Source organism: Paramormyrops kingsleyae, chromosome 18 (assembly GCF_048594095.1).
Source record: "Paramormyrops kingsleyae isolate MSU_618 chromosome 18, PKINGS_0.4, whole genome shotgun sequence".
Taxonomy (NCBI): Eukaryota; Metazoa; Chordata; class Actinopteri; order Osteoglossiformes; family Mormyridae; genus Paramormyrops; species Paramormyrops kingsleyae.
In genome coordinates, this window is record NC_132814.1 from 23,044,441 (window position 1) to 23,065,652 (window position 21,212).

General features: G+C 50.1%; 1 protein-coding gene across 3 annotated transcripts in view; it reads left to right on the plus strand.

Moving 5' to 3' along the window:
• Positions 1-21,212, plus strand: part of lama5 (laminin, alpha 5) — a 58,402-nt gene that overhangs the window by 29,409 nt on the left and 7,781 nt on the right. For all 3 annotated transcript variants that reach the window (XM_072701793.1, XM_072701794.1, XM_072701795.1), the window contains 36 exons: positions 705-813; positions 1,105-1,202; positions 1,289-1,493; positions 1,667-1,793; positions 1,874-2,013; positions 2,462-2,577; positions 2,904-3,115; positions 3,476-3,677; positions 4,940-5,084; positions 5,171-5,311; positions 5,488-5,649; positions 6,635-6,748; positions 6,990-7,073; positions 7,420-7,650; positions 8,304-8,417; positions 8,924-9,054; positions 9,316-9,396; positions 11,861-12,075; positions 12,415-12,515; positions 12,602-12,785; positions 14,277-14,420; positions 14,644-14,780; positions 15,226-15,336; positions 15,467-15,578; positions 15,960-16,127; positions 16,402-16,598; positions 16,741-16,857; positions 16,957-17,111; positions 17,580-17,721; positions 17,948-18,050; positions 18,156-18,269; positions 18,356-18,541; positions 19,270-19,412; positions 19,511-19,690; positions 20,400-20,539; positions 20,943-21,108. In XM_072701793.1, the coding sequence (XP_072557894.1) occupies positions 705-813; positions 1,105-1,202; positions 1,289-1,493; positions 1,667-1,793; positions 1,874-2,013; positions 2,462-2,577; positions 2,904-3,115; positions 3,476-3,677; positions 4,940-5,084; positions 5,171-5,311; positions 5,488-5,649; positions 6,635-6,748; positions 6,990-7,073; positions 7,420-7,650; positions 8,304-8,417; positions 8,924-9,054; positions 9,316-9,396; positions 11,861-12,075; positions 12,415-12,515; positions 12,602-12,785; positions 14,277-14,420; positions 14,644-14,780; positions 15,226-15,336; positions 15,467-15,578; positions 15,960-16,127; positions 16,402-16,598; positions 16,741-16,857; positions 16,957-17,111; positions 17,580-17,721; positions 17,948-18,050; positions 18,156-18,269; positions 18,356-18,541; positions 19,270-19,412; positions 19,511-19,690; positions 20,400-20,539; positions 20,943-21,108 (5,227 nt within the window). The remainder of the gene's footprint in view (positions 1-704; positions 814-1,104; positions 1,203-1,288; positions 1,494-1,666; positions 1,794-1,873; positions 2,014-2,461; positions 2,578-2,903; positions 3,116-3,475; positions 3,678-4,939; positions 5,085-5,170; positions 5,312-5,487; positions 5,650-6,634; positions 6,749-6,989; positions 7,074-7,419; positions 7,651-8,303; positions 8,418-8,923; positions 9,055-9,315; positions 9,397-11,860; positions 12,076-12,414; positions 12,516-12,601; positions 12,786-14,276; positions 14,421-14,643; positions 14,781-15,225; positions 15,337-15,466; positions 15,579-15,959; positions 16,128-16,401; positions 16,599-16,740; positions 16,858-16,956; positions 17,112-17,579; positions 17,722-17,947; positions 18,051-18,155; positions 18,270-18,355; positions 18,542-19,269; positions 19,413-19,510; positions 19,691-20,399; positions 20,540-20,942; positions 21,109-21,212) is intronic.

Consider the following 21,212-nt stretch of genomic DNA (forward strand, 5'->3'; position numbering starts at 1 on the left):
GTAACTGCTAATGGTGCGCTAGCAGGTCGTAACTGCTAAAGGTGCGCTAGCAGGTCGTAACTGCTAAAAGTGCGCTAGCAGGTCGTAACTGCTAAAGGTGCGCTAGCAGGTCGTAAATGCTAAAGGTGCGCTAGCAGGTCGTAACTGCTAATGGTGCGCTAGCAGGTCGTAACTGCTAATGGTGCGCTAGCAGGTCGTAACTGCTAATGGTGCGCTAGCAGGTCGTAACTGCTAAAGGTGCGCTAGCAGGTCGTAACTGCTAAAAGTGCGCTAGCAGGTCGTAACTGCTAATGGTGCGCTAGCAGGTCGTAACTGCTAAAGGTGCGCTAGCAGGTCGTAACTGCTAAAAGTGCGCTAGCAGGTCGTAAATGCTAAAAGTGCGCTAGCAGGTCGTAAATGCTAAAAGTGCGCTAGCAGGTCGTAAATGCTAAAAGTGCGCTAGCAGGTCGTAAATGCTAAAGGTGCGCTAGCATATCTTAAACGCTACTGGTGTTGCTAGTATATTTATCTGTCCTGTATTGGATAGGGAGGGGGTAATGTAGTCAAACTAATGAAGAGAGCTTAACTCCTGGGTCACAAATTCAGAGGGCAGTCCTGTAGGGGGCACACAACCTGCATATTACAGACTTGCCCATTGGGGGCCTGGGGGGCTGCCAGCGGGCCCCTAATGATTAACACGGAGTCCCATCTCTCTGCGGCCCCAGCTTCCTGTGCCGGGTGGTCGCCGTGGACGACAAGCATCGCGTGGCCTTCTTCAGCCTGTCTGCCTCTGCTGAGGTCCAGCTTCTCGCCAGCAGAGCCACTTTCTTTCTGGTGAGACGCCACACTGGTTGGCCGGTGGGCCGCCCCCTCGCCTGCAGGGGGCGCCCTGTTTACATTTATTCACGCGCACGACTCGTTCTGAAGACACCAGCATCATAAATATAGTAATAATAGGGAACGTTCTACCATAAGAAGCAGCTGATTTATTTACTTACTGCGTTTATGTTTTAGTTATTTTAAGAGAGACTTTTAACTCCATCTGCAGCCTTCAGATTGAGGGTGTTTTAGGGGATATATGGGGATTTTCTGAGGAGTGTATCTGTTCGCGGTTGGTCTCCACAGCACAAGGTCCACCTGATCCCCCGTGAGAGCTTCACCATGGAGTTCCTGGAGCCCTCAGTGTTCTGCATCAGTTCCCACGGCTCCTTCTCCCCCGGCAGGTAAAAGCCGCCCGGACCGCGGTCAGTCGTCAGACCCGCGAACCCAGTATGGTGAATTAACCGACACCCCCCTCCTCCCCACCCAGAGAGGCCTGCGTCCCGTCCCGCTTCCAGACCCCCTCCCGCTCCCTGGTGCTCAAGGAGGGCCAGCCGTCGTCAGTCCCAGAGCAGGTCCTGGCACAGCCACCCGAGGCCCTGCCCCCTGCAGCAGACTCCGCCCACTTTGTGTCAAGTGAAGGCCCACCCACTGCAGCGGACGAAACGGAGCATGTTCGGCTGGACTCCTCCCAGGTATGACCTCCCCCCACCCCCACACACACCCCTGATGGCCATCACATGTTCACATGTGTGTTCCCGTGCATCTCATTCCTTTACACAGATAGGAATCCTCCCAGCAGACCCCCCAGGGAGTCTGTTTGCTTTCTTTGCTAACCTGATATCTCCTCCCCCCCCCACCTGGTTAGAATGCAGTGACCTACTCCACTCGAGTGCTGACCCTGGGCCGCTACGTCGTCATCCTGCACCACCACCAGCCCCTGTATGCCACCTTCACGCTCCAGGTCTTCCTCAACGGCGGCCGCGTCTGGCAAGGTGAGCGGAAGCAGCCCTGCAGCCCCTCCAGCCCCCCCAGACTCGCCGCCGCGTGCTAACCGCCCGCTGTGCCTTTCCAGGGCACGCCAACGCCACGTTCTGCCCCCACGCCTATGGCTGCCGCAGCATCATGGTCGCCGAGAACCAGATCATCCTAGACGTGACCGACAACGACGTCTTCCTCACCGTGCAAGTGCCCATCGGCAAGACGCTGTGGCTGGTAGGAGGCGCTTGGGCTCCGGATCATTATTGGGCTCGTTAAGGATAATTAATGTCAATTTCAGGTGTCTAAGATGTAGTGTGTTTGTAAGGTTCAAATATAGACTCCAAATCCAATCAATTTACAGCTTGGTAACACTAACTAATAGTCATTTGAATTGTTGTTAAGTTTTAATTGTATTAATTGCAAGCTTTAATCCAGGGTGGAGTAATGGCTCTGAGGGTAGGGGTCTGTGCCAGCAACCTGAAGGTTGCTGGTTCAAATCCGGTGAATCCCTGGAGCGTTTCTACTCCTTTGGGCCTTACGCACCGTAATCAGCGCCTGCTCCTTACGCACCGTAATCAGCGCCTGCTCCTTACCTCTCTTTAATTGTATTGAGTGAAGTTAACTCATCGTATTCATGGTACATAATGAGGATTTGTTAAAAGCATTATTGCCCACCTGCCAGGATTACGTTCTGCTGGTCCCAGAAGAGAGTTACAGCTCTAATTATCTTGACGAAGAGCCCCTTGACAAATCCTACGACTTCATCAGTAGCTGTGGCCAAAACAGCTTTTACATAAAGTAAGTTTAAAGTCGTACATTAATGGTTTCCCATTCACCAGAAAGTTATTTTCCACTAAATATCTGTTTGTGACAAAGCAGACACTGAAAATATGTCATTCAGGTTCATTAAATCATTGAATTATTCAGGTTCATTAAAACATGAATCATTCTGGTGTGTTAAATCATCCCAGTGCGTTAAATCATCCCAGTGCGTTAAATCAACGTTTTGCTGAAATTAGACTCAATGGCAGACGTCCCTAATCTAATCTGTTTTTTGTTCCTCTTTCCCTCCCCCCCAATTGTTTCTTTTAACCCCACCCCCCAATCCGCTTCCGGTCCGCCAGCCCCACCACGTCCTCGCGCTTCTGCCGCACGTCGGCAGCGTCGCTCTCCGCCTTCTTCAACAACGGCGCGGTGCCATGCTCCTGCCACGAAGCTGGGGCCTCGTCAGACACCTGCCAGCCCTTCGGCGGCCAGTGCCGCTGCCGGCCACACGTGATTGGCCGGGACTGCTCGCAGTGTGCCACGGGTTATTGGGGCTTCCCCAACTGCAGACGTAGGTGTCAGCCACCCCCTTGGAGGGTGGGGACCTGTTACCAGTCACATGACTCTGTCTTTCTGTCCATTTGCCACTGACCCCACCCTCTCCCTGCTGCCTCCACCTGTCAGCCCTCTTCTATTGACTCCACCCCTTTTTAATGGCTCCGCCCTCTCCCCCACTGACTTCACCCTCTCCCTGCTGCCTCCACCTGTCAGCCCTCTTCTATTGACTCCACCCCTTTTTAATGGCTCCGCCCTCTCCCCCACTGACTTCACCCTCTCCCTGCTGCCTCCACCTGTCAGCCCTCTTCTATTGACTCCACCCCTTTTTAATGGCTCCGCCCTCTCCCCCACTGACTGCACCCTGTCTCCTCAGCCTGTGAATGTGGAGCGCAGCTCTGCGAGCCCATGTCAGGGGAGTGCATCTGCCCGCCGCGCACGCTGCGCCCCGATTGTGTGCGGTGCGAGCCCCAGACGTTCGGCTGCCACCCCCTGATCGGATGTGAGGTCTGCAACTGCTCCCAGCACGGAGTGGCTGCCTTGGACACCAACTGCGATGCAGATAGCGGACAGTGCAGGTGCGGACAGGGCATCGACGGTGGCTCCTCATTGGCCCTGCATGGCCCTGGAGGCGGGACGTGGGCATCGTGGGGGCTGCTCATTGGCCCTGCATGGCCATGGAGGCGGGACATGGGCTATCGTGGGGGCTGCTCATTGGCCCTGCATGGCCCTGGAGGCGGGACGTGGGCATCGTGGGGGCTGCTCATTGGCCCTGCATGGCCCTGGAGGCGGGACGTGGGCGTTGTGGGGGCTGCTCATTGGCCCTGCATGGCCCTGGAGGCGGGACGTGGGCATCGTGGGGGCTGCTCATTGGCCCTGCATGGCCATGGAGGTGGGAAGTGGGCGTCGTGGGGGCTGCTCATTGGCCCTGCATGGCCCTGGAGGCGCGACGTGGGCGTCGTGGGGGCTGCTCATTGGCCCTGCATGGCCCTGGAGGCGGGACGTGGGCGTCGTGGGGGCTGCTCATTGGCCCTGCATGGCCATGGAGGCGGGACGTGGGCATCGTGGGGGCTGCTCATCAGTCTAGTGTAATTGGCCATGGTTCCTTTAAGAGTCTTCTGGCAGATTAATATTTCAACATTTTTTGGTCTACACCCCCCCCTCCTTGTGGCAGTCACAGTAGGGACTCTGTTGGTGGGTTTCCCCTTTTTGGGCATATCCACCCAGACTCTCCGTGACCCCCCGGCCCCCGCAGACATGTCAGCTGCCCTTCCCGACATGCCAGTGAAAAATAACCCGGAGCCATTTTGGGAAACATTATCTGTCCTTGTGCTTCAGTTTGGGGGAATCAGATTTTCCAGCCTGCTGGCCAAGTCCCCGAGTGTGAGAATGAACCGTTCCGGATCCCGAGGGACGTGTCCCTGTGCTGGTCATCCGTGATGCTGCAGGACTTCGTCAGGGAGGGACCCCACGGGTGGTGTCTGTCAGGATGGGGGGCCGGGAGATCGATGCAGTTCTGCTTTTTTTCCGGGGGGGGAAATCCTGCTGCGTGACGCCACATTGTCAGTGTGCATTCCCGACTCGCTCCAAGAGACGTGTCTGGATATGATGGGCGCTCCGTACTGCCTGGGGCTGAAGCGCCTTCCAAGGGCCCCCCAGATTCCAGGTGTATTTTGAGGAAAGAGCTCAGGGACACGCTGGCACCCCATCGGCCCGGTTCCGTACTCGCCCTGGTACTGCATAGTGGCAGCCTGACCTTAATGGGGGGGGGAGGGGGCGTTCCATCACGCTTCCGGAAGATTCTGCGACAGTCCTGACTTCCCGCTATTTCATCACTCAGGTGCAAGAACCACATCGTGGGTCGTCAGTGTGATCGATGCGTGCCCGGGTTCTATGGATTCCCACACTGCCGCCGGTGCGACTGTCACGAGGAGGGCACGGAGCACGACGTGTGTGACCCGCACACGGGGAGGTGCCTCTGCAAGGTGAGCCCCCCCCTCGCCCCCCATCCGCCATCTCCACCCACGCATTTTGGCTCTTAACACCCGCCACCTCCGTCGCCCATCTGCAGGAGAACGTGGAGGGCCCCCGATGTGCCCAGTGCCGCGTTGGGACCTTCCTCCTGAACCCTGCTAACCCCAGAGGCTGCACCAGCTGCTTCTGCTTCGGTGCGACAGATCGCTGCCGCAGCTCCGACAAACGTCGGGCCGAGGTACTAGACCAGGGGGAGCGGGTGTGCTCAGACCCCAGCGAGGGCGTCCCTGCCCTACCAGATATATTCCACTCCTCCACTGCTTCAAAAAAAATCCCCAGTATGGCCTCAACTGCAAGTGATGCCTTTAAATAGCTCACTGTTTTGTTTTGAGTACTTGGCTCATGGTCTTCCAGCTGAAGGACATGAGTGGGTGGAGCCTGCATTCTGGAGACCGACAGGAAGTGCCCGTCTACACCGACCTGAAGCAGGACCTGGTGGAGGCCGACCTGAGGGACGTGCCCGATGTTTATCAAGACCTGCACTGGCAGGGCCCCCGCAGCTACCTGGGCGACAAGGTGCCGTCAGTCTGTGGTCTCCCACAACATGCCTGTGCAACATTCTGCAGAGAACATTACAGCTCGTTTACGCACGTCTGACCTTCAACTAACTAGATCGGGGTTTTCTGCTGATATACACTATTTGGACAAAAGTATTGGGACACCTGACCGTTACATCTAGAGGAACTTTTGACATCCCATTCTAAATCCATGGACATCAATATGGAGCTGGTCCCCACTTTGCAGCCGTAACAGCTGCCACTCTTCTGCAAAGGCTTTCCACAAGATTTTGGAGTGTGTGTGTGGGAATTTTTAGCCATTCGTTCAGAGCATTTGTAAGGTCAGGCACTGATGTTGGACGTGAAGGCCTGGCTCTCAGTCTCCATTCTAGTTCATCCCAAAGGTGTTTGATGGGGTTGACGTCACGGTTCTGTGCAGCCAGTCAAGGTCCTCCTCACCAAACTCATCCAACCATGTCTTTATGGACCTTGCTTTGTGCACTGGAGCGCAGTCATGCTGGAGCAGAATAAGGTCTTCCCCAAACTGTTCCCACACAGTTGGATGCATAGAATAGTCCAGAATGTCTTGGTACGCTGAAGCATTAAGAGTTCCCTAAACTGGAGCCTAACCCAAACCTTAAATGACCCATTTTGTTCACAAATGTTTGTGAACCTGACTGCAGGGCTTGGCCCTTGATTTTCTACACCTGTGGCAATGGGTCTGAATGAAACACCTGAATTCTTTGTGAGGTGTGTCCCAGTGCTTTTGTACATATAGTGTATCTGAAAAAGCTACATTTGACTGCCAAGAAAGGATGCTTTTGGGTGTGGCGGGGAGCACACGACATTAATACTTCAATTCATGTCTAATTAGGGCATTTGAGGCATGAATATCAGGTTCCCAATGGCTGCCGCTGTAGCTCCGCCCCCGAGGTCATCCAGGGCTAATCGGAAGGGGCAGATGATTTAGTGACTCACCCCTGATGTCCCCGTCGCTCCTGTAGGTGTCGTCCTACGGGGGGCACCTACGCTACCAGCTGGACTCCCAGACCCAGCATGTAAGGGGCGACGGTCTGGATTTGCCAGCAGAGACCTTCAGGCCTGACGTCATACTCAAGGTACCGACAGCATCTGGCTGTCTGCTTTGGATGGATGGATGGATGGATGGATGGATGGCAGACACAACACACATTTAGACAGTAAAGATTTTATAAACTTAATTAATAAAAAACTAAATATTTAATTAGATCAGGGTATATAATTAAAACTGAGAGTTAAATTCACAGCCTTTTTCCCCGTGAGTTTGCATGAACAGCGCGGTGAAATCTGGCCGGTGCACACATGTCTGTCTGCCTTCAGGGGAGCCAGATGACCGTGGTGTACATGGAAAAGGAGTACCCAGATCCCGGCAGTCCCCACAAGGGGGCCGTGCACCTCGTGGAGGTAACGCTTTCCAGCGTTTCTGGCTCATCACTGTACTTTGCTATCCGTGTTTGTGGTTTATTTGTATGTACTGGATATGTGGGGGGAGTTTTACAGCTTTTATACAGAGTTTTAGGTTTGAACTTCTCATTTTCCTGCTGAAATGAGGAAAGTAAGTCTCGATTCTTGTAATGGAAAAGTTACCATAAATGTGGATCAGTTTTATTGAAGTTAAACATTTTCTCACAGGTAATAAATACAGAACAGCTTTTCATTCCTGTGTGATCTCACCCGTTTATTGTGAGTCTGTTCCTTATCGTAATGCATCCCTGCCTTTGTATCTCCTGCCACCCTGTCCCCCCCCCAGGGAAGTTTCAGGCATGCTCAGACGGGCAACGCAGTATCTCGGGAGGAGCTGATGATGGTGCTGAGCGGCCTGGAGGCCCTGCATATCCGCGCTCTGCACGCTCAGTCGTCACTGGCCGTGTCCCTGCGCCATGCGGTCCTGGAGGGTGCAAACCACTCCTCCAGCGGGGAGCCGGCCAGCAGCGTGGAGATGTGCCTCTGCCCTGCCAGCTACCAGGGCGACTCCTGCCAGGTGCTCTGACACGCTAAGCCGCTTGCCACTGTCCGGCCAAGTCAAACTCGGCTTTAAATAGCGCCCTCTGCTGTTTTGGAGTATAACCCACACCACAATATTTTCTGTTTTTTTTTAAATAGAACAATACAATTTGGTTTGAGGATTAATGAAAAGTTACTTAAATATATAGCCGTTATATGATTAAATGCTGAAACATATGATGTTATATTTCAAAATTTCTTCTGTGCGTATGTCAAACATTCCTTTTATTCAGCAAGTAAAAAAAGTACAGGGAATTAGTTTTGGTGACGGTGGTGGCAATGGGGTGGCAATGGGGTATGTAGTTATACATACCATCAAGACAGTACAAAAAACAATGAATAGAACAAAAATAAAATTGAGATAGAAATAGAATTCAAATGTACAAGTAATAAACAAACATGTAGACAAATTAAGGATAGACACCAAGGTTACAAACAGCTTTTGGGTTTAGTACAGTGGTCTGGGGGAAGAAGCCATTCAGGTGCAGAAACCATGGAGTGTGATTCCAGGTCCAGCCGCATCTGCCTTTGGTCACACATGGCTGCCGTAACAAGGCCGAACTTGCTGTATTCCCTCCTGCCTCACACTGGTATGCTGTGTTTTCGGTGCCCCCCCCCCCCCCCCCACAGCGCTGTGCTCCTGGGTACTACAGGGATGGCAAGGGCTTGTTCCTCGGGAAATGTGTCCCCTGTAACTGTAACGGACACTCTGACCACTGCCTGGATGGATCAGGGATATGCACCGTGAGTATTTACAGTGTGTGTGTATCCGAACAGGACGGACATCTGTAACAGGCTCTATCTGTCCGTCTGTCTGTCTCTTTGCCTGCTTTCCTATAGTCAAGCTGGACCCACAGACTTTGGGATTTCATATCCTGTAATTATATGGATGTAGGCAGAGTGATGTTACCGTTGGACCCCCGAACAAGGTCCTGAACCCCCAATTGCTCCAGGGGCTGAGTGACTCTCAAAAATGTACTTCGCTTTGGCTAAAGGTTTCTGCTAAATAAATAAAATGTGAGTCGGTGTCTGGTACCTGTATTTCTGGGGGAAGGGGTGCCGGTGGAGATTTCGGGCTCCTGACTGAGGGGATGGGATACTCTCCACTGATGATCCCGCCCTGAGGAGTGTTAGTGATGAGGCCCCGCCCTGAGGAGTGTCAGTGACGAGGCCCCGCCCTGAGGCTTTAGGCCACACCCCTGCAGCGGCCGCCTGCCTCACCACGGAGACTGACGCCGTTCTCCCCACAGGACTGCCAGCACAGCACCGCGGGGGACCACTGCGAGAAGTGCCGCGCTGGTTTCCTCGGCAACTCCACGCTCGACGGCCACGCCCACTCCTGCACCAGCTGTCCCTGCCCCCTGCAGGTCACCTCGAACAAGTCAGTGCGGCCCTCTGTCGTATGGGGGGGTGGGGGGAGAGGAGTGACACACTCTGTGCGGTGCCAACTTATTGGCTTGTGGTATTCAGCAAGGTCTGTGTGGCACTGCAGGTAGGTCTGCACCCTATTTGAGGGGGTCCAAACTCTGTATGGGGAATCCCGACTCTGCCAGGGTGGTCCATTTTCTGACAGGAGGTCTGTACTGATCGAGAGCACCCTGTCTTCTCCGCTAACTGGCCCTATTCTTTAACTCCCTGTCAGTTTTGCAGAGGGCTGTGTGAATCGCCTGGGCCACATGCAGTGTCTGTGCATGCGAGGCTACAGCGGCCCCAACTGTGAGAGGTCAGTGCTGACATATGACTCTGTGAGACCACGTATAACCGTATATGACAGCTTATGACTGCATATTAGGGGTGCACCGATTGCAGTTTTCTGGCCGATCAACGATCACCGATCCTTAGGCAACCTTACCTGCCGATCTCGATTTTTTTTTGCCGATCTTGTTTCTTTCATAACTAAAAGACAGTTACTTCAATGTTTCCATTTTTATTGAGTAAATTGATATGAATACTCACAAAACATGAGGTAGTGTCCTCAAATATAAACAAACATATAAATGAGCATTGCTGTTTGAACTACAAAATCATATTTTTTCTTCCAGACTTTAATTTCTCTAATTTTGTAAAAAAAATATATATATATAGCTGTTATGACACACTTGTCCAAAAAATAGGGAGGGAGGCAGCCTGCACTGCACCTCTCTCGGGAATGGGAGAAAAGGCTGATTTAACCCTCTGGGGCCTAGGGGTAGGAAACACACTTTCACTGACTGGGGCATGATCACACATTTCATCACACTTAATTCATGGCAAATAAATTATTTCTTATATATTTGTTTTGCCATTACACTCATCTTTATTTTAATATATATTGTAAATATGTCAGATTTTTGTTAAGTTTGAAATTTGACATCAAAGTATAGACATTGCAAAATGCAGTTTGGAACACTTGCAGAAACATTATAAAAGTACATAGTAAGCAATGCTGGCAGTTTGTTTTGATCCCAGATATCTGATCACCAAAGTCTTGGCTACATGAAGATGACTAAATGGTGTAGATGCAACATTAATTTGGATAAATAAATAAGAAAAACCTAACTCATGTAACTATTTCTGGCTCCTTTCATTGAATATGTAGCAACTTTCATGTGTATGAATGAGCCATTGTCACCTGGCCACGTCCCCAACCCCCTTTTATGGCGCTGAAGGGGATGTATCTGGATCGCGTTTCACCGTTGCGCTGTTAATCAAATTACCATGCGAATGCGATTTGAATACGCGCTAATGCGGCTATTTAGAATGTGAATAGCGATCTTCGGGTGAGAGCGGTACTACACGCCCCCGATGCAGGTAAAACAAAGTAAGATGACATGGTTTAATTTTTTGCCGATTTAACCTAATTTTTAAAACTTTAATACTTCCGACAATGGACGTTTTGAAAAGAAGACAGATTACGGATTTAGCCAGCGTTTTTTTCATGATTATACATTAAGATTTCAGCGAGATATTTATAAACTGAAATAGACGCGAAAAGTACGCGATGTCGTCGACGACATACTCGACCCCAAAGAGTTAAAAGCATATAACTAAGATCGGTGGATCTCATGGGAATATGGTCGATTTCTGATCCCCTCAAATTAACGTGATCGAGGCCGATCGATCGGTGCGCCGATCGATCGGTGCACCCCTACTGCATATGACAGCTTATAACTGCATATGACAGCTTATGACTGCGTATGACGATGTATGACCACATATGACCGTATATGACAGCTTATGACTGCATATGACAGCTTATGACTGCGTATGACGATGTATGACCACATATGACCGTATATGACAGCTTATGACTGCATATGACAGCTTATAACTGCGTATGACTATGTATGACCACGTATGACCGTATATGGCTGCTTATGACTGCATATGACAGCTTATGACTGTGTATGACTGCATATGACAGCTTATGACTGTGTATGACTGCATATGACAGCTTATGACTGTGTATGACTATGTATGACCACGTATGACCGTATATGACAGCTTATGATGATGTATGACCGTGTATAACACGGCATAAACACGTATGACCGTGCATGACAGCTTATGACTGCGTATGACGATGTATGACCACATATGACCACATATGACCGTATATGACAGCTTATGACGATGTATGACCACATATGACCGTATATGACAGCTTATGACTGCATATGACAGCTTATGACTGCGTATGACGATGTATGACCACATATGACCGTATATGACAGCTTATGACTGCATATGACAGCTTATGACTGCGTATGACTATGTATGACCATGTATGACCGTATATGGCAGCTTATGACTGCATATGACAGCTTATGACTGTGTATGACTGCATATGACAGCTTATGACTGTGTATGACTATGTATGACCACGTATGACCGTATATGACAGCTTATGATGATGTATGACCGTGTATAACACGGCATAAACACGTATGACCGTGCATGACAGCTTATGACTGCGTATGACGATGTATGACCACATATGACCACATATGACCGTATATGACAGCTTATGACTGCGTATGACGATGTATGACCACATATGACCACATATGACCGTATATGACAGCTTATGACGATGTATGACAGCGTATAACGGTATGATCGCGAATGACCATGCATGACAACTTATGACCGCATATGACCGTGTATGACCGTCACAGTGCATAATCGCTGCCTTTTGCTTCCTCCAGGTGTGCTCCAGGTTTCTATGGCAACCCCATGGTGATCGGCAGCACATGCCAGCCATGCCAGTGCCACGGCAACACCGATCCCAATATGCTGTTCAGCGACTGCGACCCGCTGGCAGGCGTGTGCCGGGGCTGCATGCACAGCACCGCTGGGGCACACTGCGAAACCTGCGCGCCAGGTTTCCATGGTGACGCCATCGACTCCAAGAACTGCACCAGTAAGAAAGTCGGCTCCCGGATTATGGGATTGAGCCTTTTTTTCCATTCATATTTAATATGCACTTTTGAGAGTATTTTGGTTTTTGCCACTTTCAGCAACCCAGTTATTTTTTCTTTGATTTTACATTTATTTGTTGTATTTTTGTTCCTTTAAGTTTTAATCTACGTTTCTTGTAAAATTTCTTTCATTGATTTATTGCCTTTCAACATTTTTGATTTTATAGTTATTTGAGTTTTAGTGTCATGGTAACGAAGCCGAGCTGTGTTTTGTGCGTATGAAGCATCTCGCTCTCCGGTCACTCGGTTCATCATGCGGCGTTCCTTCTTCGTTTACCCAGGATGCAGCTGCTCTCCGTGTGGCACTGCATCATGTGACCCCCACACAGGGCAGTGCCACTGTAAACCCGGTGTGACTGGGGCCCAGTGCGATCGCTGCGAGGTGAGTGCATGCGCCCGTTTACGCGGCATGGCCAAGTAAGTCACGCCCACCCAACTTGACTGGAACCTCCACGCTACCCCCTACAGGCCGGCTCGTTCGGGTTCGACTCCTGCAATGGCTGCAGGCGCTGCGACTGCGATGCGGCCGCCGCCCTCTCACTGCCATGTGACCAGAGCAGCGGGGCGTGTGCGTGCCAGCCTGGCGTCAACGGGCCCCAGTGCCAACAGTGTGCCCCGGGATACTGGGCATACGGGCCTGACGGCTGCAGGGGTGAGGCACAGGCACGAGGGGAAAGGAGGAGAGAGTGAGGGAGGCAGGGAAGGAAGGGTGGGAAGGGCGGGAAGGAGGAATGAAAGGAAGGGAGGAGAGAGTGAGGAAGGCAAGGAGGGAGAGAGGGAGAGAGAAAGAAAGGGAAGGAAGTGAAGGAAGGGTGGGAAGGAGGAATGAAAGGAAGGGAGGAGAGAGTGAGGAAGGCAAGGAGGGAGAGAGAAAGAAAGAGAAGGAAGTGAAGGAAGGGTGGGAAGGAGGAATGAAAGGAAGGGAGGAGAGAGTGAGGAAGGCAAGGAGGGAGAGAGGGAGAGAGAAAGAAAGAAAGGGAAGGAGGGAGGCAGGGAAGGAAGTGAAGGAAGGGTGGGAAGGAGGAATGAAAGGAAGGGAGGAGAGAGTGAGGAAGGCAAGGAGGGAGAGGGAAGAAATGAAGAGGACAAGGAGGGAAGCAGCCATAAAGGGAAGGGAAGGTGGAGGGCTAAGTTGATATCCCCTCGGTTAGATTCTGCATTTAACTGTATTTTTTTATTGTTTCTTTATGTCTTTACATGTTTTCTATATATACATATACTATATGGCCAGAAGCATTGGGACACTTGGCTATTACAGCCACAGGGATTGCCCCCCTTCTATATCCATAGGCATCAATGTGGTGTTGCAGCTGTGAAGGGGTCCAGTCCAACCCCCTGAGGATCAGCCACACACCCTAACCCCTTACAGATGGTACAATGCAGGCAGGCAGGTAACGTTCTCCTGGCATCCGCCAAACCCAGACTCCTCCATCAGACTGCCTGACGGAGAAGCGTGATTCGTCACTCCAGAGAACACGTTTCCACTGCTCCATCGTCCAGTGGCAGCGTGCTTTACACCACTGCATCTGACGCTTGGCACTGCACTTGGTGATGTGCGGCTTGCATGCAGCTGCTCAGCCATGGAAACCCATTCCATGAAGCTCCTGGCACAGTTTCTTGTGCTGGAGTTAATGCCAGAGGAAGTTTGGACCTCTGCTTTAGCACTCGGCGACCCTGCTCTGTTATTTAGCTTCAAGTTAGTTTCTGTTGTTTTTACTTTGCATTAGTACCACCTACAGTTGACTGTGGAATATAGCAGGGAAGAAATTTCACAAACTGACGCAAAGGTGGCATCCTATGACAGCACCAGGCTGAGCTCTTCAGAATGATTTAAGAAATATTTTCAAACCTGACTGTATGGTTAGGTGCTTGATTTTATACAGCTGTGGCAGTGGGTCTGAATGAAACAACTGAATTCAATAATTAAGAGACGTGTCCCAATACTTTTGTTCATATAGTGTGTTTCTTTACATATATTTTATTTTACTATATTTTTCATTTTGCATGTCCATGTCTCAGTAGTCATGTGTAAATGTCCTACACATTTATACTCTGCTCCTAGTGAAAGAAACTTTAATAAACAAAGAGGATGACATTTCATCTTAAAATGTAACCCAGCATGTAACCTCACTTACTCCCCCAGAGTGTAAATGCCGGACAGGGCTTTGTGACCCCCGGACGGGGGAGTGCCACTGCAGCCCGGGCCTGATGGGGAGGCAGTGTGACCTCTGCGTGGAGCACAACAGCGTCCCTGTGCTGACCGCCGCGAACTCATTGCACTGCCAGAGTGAGTGTGGGTAGCGGCGCCCCCTTCTGGCCAAACCGCCATCTGTGGGATCCTACAGCTCCACTGATACTTCCTGTGCTTTTCTGATCATTTCTCACATAGCTCTTCCGTTGATAATTTATTGTCGGCTCAGAGTAACGAGATCCTGTAACGAAAGTTTGCCTTGTGGGCGTGACCGGCGCTGGGGTGCATTCTGATTGGCTCTGGCCTCCGTCGTTGACAGGATGTGACAGCTGTGTCATCACCTTGCTGCATGACCTGGAGCGCCTGAACGACCTCTTCCAGTTGGGCGACCTGAACGTTAGCTCCACTGCCTGGAAGCAGCTGCACAACCTCAACATCTCCATTGCTGCTGTGGCTGTGAGTGACCCCCCCCCCCCCCCCCGTCATTTAAAAATCAGCAGTCCTCTATTTTCATTGGTTAGTTGTGTCACGTGACATGTATAGCGACTCTACATGGGCGGAGCCTGGCACACATCTCCTGGCTGTAGCGCTGTGTGGGGGCAGGGATTCAACCTGGGGGGATTGGTCCCCGGGCCCCACCGTAGGACCGCCCTCACAGGGCAGTAGGAAGGCCCCCACAGTCAGTGAACCCGCTAGGCGACGTAGGCGGCCACCTAGGGCACCATCTGCTGATGGGGGATCCAACTTAACAAACCCTCCGTGTTTCCCTGCCTGTGGAATTTGTCCTGGGGGGGGCGTCACATGAGCTCTGCCTATACCACTGGTCACATGACAGGCGTGTCCTCTCCATCAGTCTCATTCAGTGTCCTCTTGTTCCCACTCTTATGTGTCATTACCTCAGGAAGACCTGGAGAAGTTTAACCAGACTTTGGATGACAATAGGAACAGGATGGACTTGCTGGAGGCCGAAGCCCGGGTTATCGTGTCGGACACGGACGACCTGGAGAAGAAGGTCAGACAGCTGAACTCCTCATGACATTCAGAGATCTTCAGGAAGGCCGTCCATCCCACGGGCTTGTGGTTTAAAGTTCACCCACTGAAAAACTTCTTTGACAGAGTTTTCTGTATTTTGACCCGGGCAGGCGAATTTGACGAGGAAGAAGGCGACCGACCTGAAACACAATGTGAACGAGACCCACCAGCGTGCCGAGGACCTGCTAAGGCACATCCAGAGCATTGTGAAAGAAATCAAAGGTGTGTGGCCATTTCAGCGTGTAAACTTGTTTGTAAATTTTCCTACGTCCATCTATCCGCACTTATCCAGGGTAACAGTGGGAGACTGGAGTCTGTCCCAGCAAGCGCAGGACACCCAGGGGACGGGATACAGCTCCATCACAGGCCACACATATAAATGTGTCATATATGTAGACCCTTATACACCCATGCAAACATGGGACGATCATGCAAACTCCACACACACAGATGGGGCAAGATGGATAGATGGACTTAATCACTTACTTACTAAATCAAGATCTTTTAGAAGATATCTTATTAGCCCAGATAGAAAGTAAGCTTTTAATACAACAAGCCAAATACACATTAAAGGATGTGTCCTCGTTTAATTTCCATACCTAGACTTAATAGCCCAAGCTAACAGCACATCCATGAACAAGACTGTAGAATCAGTGGAGGACCTGTCAGAGAAGCTGACCCAGGTGCAGGACATGCTGCGGGAGATGAGCCTCAAGGACTTCCAGCACCAGAAGTTCCTGGCAGACACGGAGCTGGCAGAGGCCAAGAAATGTCAGTGACCTGCTGAACTTCACCAACCTCTACTGGTTCTCCCAGCATCTGCTGCTCCTCCTGTTCTAATGATTCCTGTTGATAGTTCCTTCTTTGGCTTCTGGAGTCTTTTACTTGCAGATGATTGTGTGTTTACTTGATTGTTTTTTGCGGTAAAGAATTTTCCGATTTCCATGCATACAGCTTCGACTCTTCCTTCTCATACTGACTTCCTTTCATTTTTCCATTGTCTCTGATCTCACTCTGCCCTCCTTGTTTCCCTCCCAACCTTCAGTAATTGACCGAGTGAAGAAGGAGATTGTGAACCTGTTTTCCCGCAACGAAGATCTGGTAAAGAGCATCAGAAACAAGCTCGCTAAGTTCCACAACGAGCTCAAGGACCTGAGGAATGCCCTCAATGAAGCAGAGAACAACACAGCCCATGCAACGGAGATAAACAACATCAATGAGAAGAGGCTGGAGGACATCCTGGTGAGGGACACGGACCAGCAACTTACACGCTTGTATAGTGCAGATAAAGTACAATTCCACAAAGTTCTGCACAGATTTTGCATTGACCTACATGCTTTCGGCATCTGCGTTGCTCTTGTTGTTCATTTTTGATATTCTTTAGCAAAGAGTTCGGGATCTGCAGAGCCAGAAGAAGATGGTGGATGACCTGTTACAAATGGCAGAGGATGCTGTGACCCAGGTCAACGACCTTCTGTCCATGCTACAGGAGTCCAAGGAGGTCAGTCTCTTCAGGGGCACCAGCAAACACCTGGCTCTTACAGAAGGCAGACTAAATCATTTTCATGCAAACAACTTCCCTGGACTTTATTCCCCTCAGGATTACGAGCGCCTGGCTGCCAAGTTAGATGGAGCTCGGAAGCCTTTAGCGGAGAAGGTGCAAAAGTTTGCCCCCGCAGCAGCCAAGATCCCATTGGTGGAAGATGCAGAACAACATGCCAAGCTACTGGACGAGCTAGCCAATAACCTCACCAGGTAGGCGGGTCTTAAGAGGATTGCGAGAGGCCTCAGCCTCCAGTTTGGTCTTATCTAATTGGAAGGACTAACCAGCTGATTAGTCCATCACTCTAGTTCCTTTTGGGAAAAGCAAGAGACCTCGATCTTGGACGATGATGTATCAGGGAGGATCAGTCGCTTGTAAGCAGAGCAGCAAACTCTGCATTAGCTCAGGGTTTCAGAAGAGTGTTGAACATCAATATATATAGAAACCTACTAAAAGGTTTGAGGAGCAGTCATTCATAACAGTCCTGATCAGTGCACATCTATCTCTCTTAGCATTTCAATAATAATAATAGATATTTTTTATTGATCCCTGTGGGGAAGTTCTCTTTACACCTCCTCCAACTAGCTCTCGCAGCGCCCAGACATTTTTGAGGCTTAATTCCCATCATTCTCTGCGACAGTCATTCTTCAGTGACTTGTCCCTCTCTTCCAAATCGACAGCATCACCGCGGCCACAAACCGGGACGCTTTCATCCAGCGCTTGGTGAATGCGTCACGCGCCTACACCAACATCGTCAGCGCCATCCTGGAGGCCGAAGCTGCCGCCAACGCCGCCTTGTTGGCCAGCAAAGAGGCCCTGGAGGTCTGTCCGGCGTCCTGCCTGAGCCGTCATGCCAAACCGTTATGACGTCTGAATATTTTAATGGGGACGGTTATTTGAAAGAGGCGGGAAGATCTATGGCTGCCTGTCATGGTTGCTGAGGATAAAAGTATTATTTAGTATGATGTAATGCAGACACATGTGATTGTACGTGTGCCGATTTTATGGTTTTCTTAGAAGGCCTGTCTGATTGGTTTGGTCTTTTAAGACTGTGCAAGGTGAAGACCTTGCTATGCTGGCCAGCGCACTGAAGAACCAGAGCAACCGTCTTGTGGAGGAGGCCAAGAAGCTACAGGACAGGCTGAATAAAGGTGAGGCAACTGTGCCTTTGGCTGGAAGGTCACAGGTTCGAACGGAATTTCACATATGGAAATTGAGTGATCATCATTATACTAAAAAATCTGTCCCTGTTGCAGATTTGAAGCCGCAACTGCAAACCGCAAACTCCCAGCTGCGAGACATGATACGTAAAAAAGACTCACTTTCCAAGGATCTCGAGATGGTCAGGAAAAATCTCAATTTCAGCAGAGGTAAATATGACGCCTGACTTTAAATAGCTGACTTTACGTAGCCCCCACCCACGCCTCCGGACCGCCTGTCTCTGCCACCACCTCAGAGGACACCTCGAGAGACATCGCCGACGCCAAGCAGGCGGCGGAGAAGGCGAACGCCACTGCGAACCGGGTGAAAGACGAGTTACATCCCATCCAACAGCAGCTTGACGAGTGGAAGACGCAGTACGGCGACACTAACATGACGAACAAGGACCTAGACGCCGCCTTCCAGGAAGCCAATAAGTCAGGTAGTCCAGTAGAGGGGGCGGGGTCAAGGCAAGCCAGGGGCGTTATTCTAGGAAAGACATTACCCGCTGGACTGGGTCTCAGCCAATCACAGAACACATATGCAAAGACCCAGTTTAAAGTCGCCAAAGTGCCAACCACTAGTCATACACACTTCAGGGAAGGAATTGAACTCTTAACCCTAAAGGTATGAGGCTACATTGCTAGCCGTTTACAAAATTTACTTCTTATTTTATGTACAATAACTACTTATTTTCTGACATGTTCCCCAGGTCAATAGAAAAATCACATAAGTCGATAGACTGCAAATCATGAGTATAATAGGACAGTGTTTCACAACCCGGTCCTTGGGGACCACCAGGCATTCCAGGTTTTTGCTCCCTAGCCAGAAGCTGAGAGGGAGCAAAAATGTAGACTGACTGGTGGTTCCCAGGAACCAAGCTGGAAAACACTGTAGTGGGACACAGTTGTGTACAGGCAAGACTGGTTCTCGATGTGTGATATTATTGGGTATTGGCTGGTACACCTTGATGATCTAGGTACATGCAAGTTTTTGTGTAAAGGTTTTGAGGAAAGCGCCCAGATCACAGGCTGCCAGTAGGGAAAAACTGGGAAGTCATAACTAAAAGATGTGCAGAGCGAGGCATTGTGTGGAGCTGGAACTGTTGGGCAGATGGAAAAGGGGCGGAACTCTGCTCAAGCTTCTCCCCCTCCTTGTGTCCTGGTGCAGTGGGGATGCTGGCTGATACCATCCCACTACTGCTGAAGAAGCTGGACGGGCTGCAGAACCATTCGACCCAGGCGCCCAACATCTCGGAGAACATCATGAGGATCCGAGAGCTAATCGAGCAGGCCCGGCGGGCGGCCAGCAGGGTGAGGCTGCGCGGAGGCGTGGGGGCGGGGGAGAGGGAGGCATTCCCGCCCATCCCCATGGCTGGTTTGTGACCTCACTTCCTGGTTCACTCCCGTAGGTGAACGTAGCCGTGAAATTTAACGGCACCTCGGCCGTCCAGGTCCGGAACCCGGAAAATCTGGCGGACCTGGCCGCCTTCACCTCCCTCAAGTTTTACATCACACTGCCGGAGGCAAAACGGAGGAGGAGGCAGACTGAGGTCAAGAAGCAGTTCGTGCTCTACCTCGGTGGCAACAGTGTAAGTGGGCTCGGGGACGGCGCCCCGAGGTCAGGTCGGCTGCTCGTCCCTTTCCTCAGTCCAGGTCTTGCCCAGCTACTCATCCTCAGCACTTGTGAATTTATATTTTTATTTGAAGGAGTTTCCAAGTCTCTTAATCTCATCTTTCGGAGAAACTGGTGTGACTAACATACCAAAAATACACTAAAAATACACTCAGTATTCTTTTCTGACAAATACATTTACAGTACGTTTACCATTTGGTTACTTTTTTTAGCAAGAAAATATCTTTGATTCATCAAAGTAACCTCCTCAAGCAGTTATAATAGCAGGACATTAAATACTCCTCCGTTTCATGAGATGAAACAGTTAGTCGTCACCACACAACCAGTTAATAGGATGTCAGACAGTCACATACTTTTTCCATGTTATAAAGGAAATTTGTTTTATTTGACTTATATTTTCGTTTACAGTTGTTCGTGTAGCTTAACAAGAATTAAAAAATCTGCAGTTTATGAAATAAGTAGAAAAGTGATAAAACGCTGTGGTGTGCAGAAGCTTTCTTCCGGTAGTGTGTGTGTGGCGAGATTCTACTCTTTATATCTCCCTGAGAATGATAGACGGGCAGTGATGCCTTGACGCGGGTCTCTGCCGATGGGCCAATTGTGCTCCAACAGTTCACCATTAATGCTGTTGTTTTTTTTTTTTTTACTTTTCCTCCTACCTGCAGTCCAGTACGGACTTCCTGGCCGTGGTTCTCGAGGGGACGAAGCTGCGGTGGATGTACAGGCTGGGTGGACAAACTGCTGATGATCTAGTGCAGGAGGACATTAAATCGGATGGTAGCTTTAACACCGTCGTCCTGCAGAGGTCAGTCACGCTCTCGCAAATATCTGTTCGGGCTTCCGTCATCTGTTCTTCCAAGTGGATCGTGCTCAGAAGGAATTATACACAGAAATGGGAGTCTGAATAAAAAAAAGGATGAGTGAAAATGAATAACATTTAAATGACTAAAAACTTTAGAAATAAAAACAATAGACAATAAAAATAATGAGCAATTACTTTGTTTTCTGTAATTATATATGATAGTTGGCCAGAAGATTGTGTAAATGATTCTTGATTATGTTTGTCCTTAGTGATAATTACTTATCATTAATGTGTTGTTGATTATCTGTTTTAGAGTGGTATAGAGATTAACCATGGTATGTAATATCTATATGAGGAACTGAATGTTTCGACACGAGTCACTGATCCAAACAAACATCTCTCCCAGGACGTTGCAGTACGGACAGATCGCTATCGGCTTGGGGGAGCCCGATCAGGATCAAGTGAAGAAGACCACTATGGGGAAACTGGAGGTCAAAGGTGACCACGGCCTTCTGAACCTGCCCCCAGAGGACACCGTCTTCTACGTGGGGGGGTTCCCTGACACGTTTAAGGTGAGAGCAGCCGGCCCTGCGCTTTCTCCTTGATGCACCTGAGTGTTGGTGCCTGCTATTTCCATCCTGCGGAAGGAGTCACTTTAAAGCCCTCGCTCTTCCTC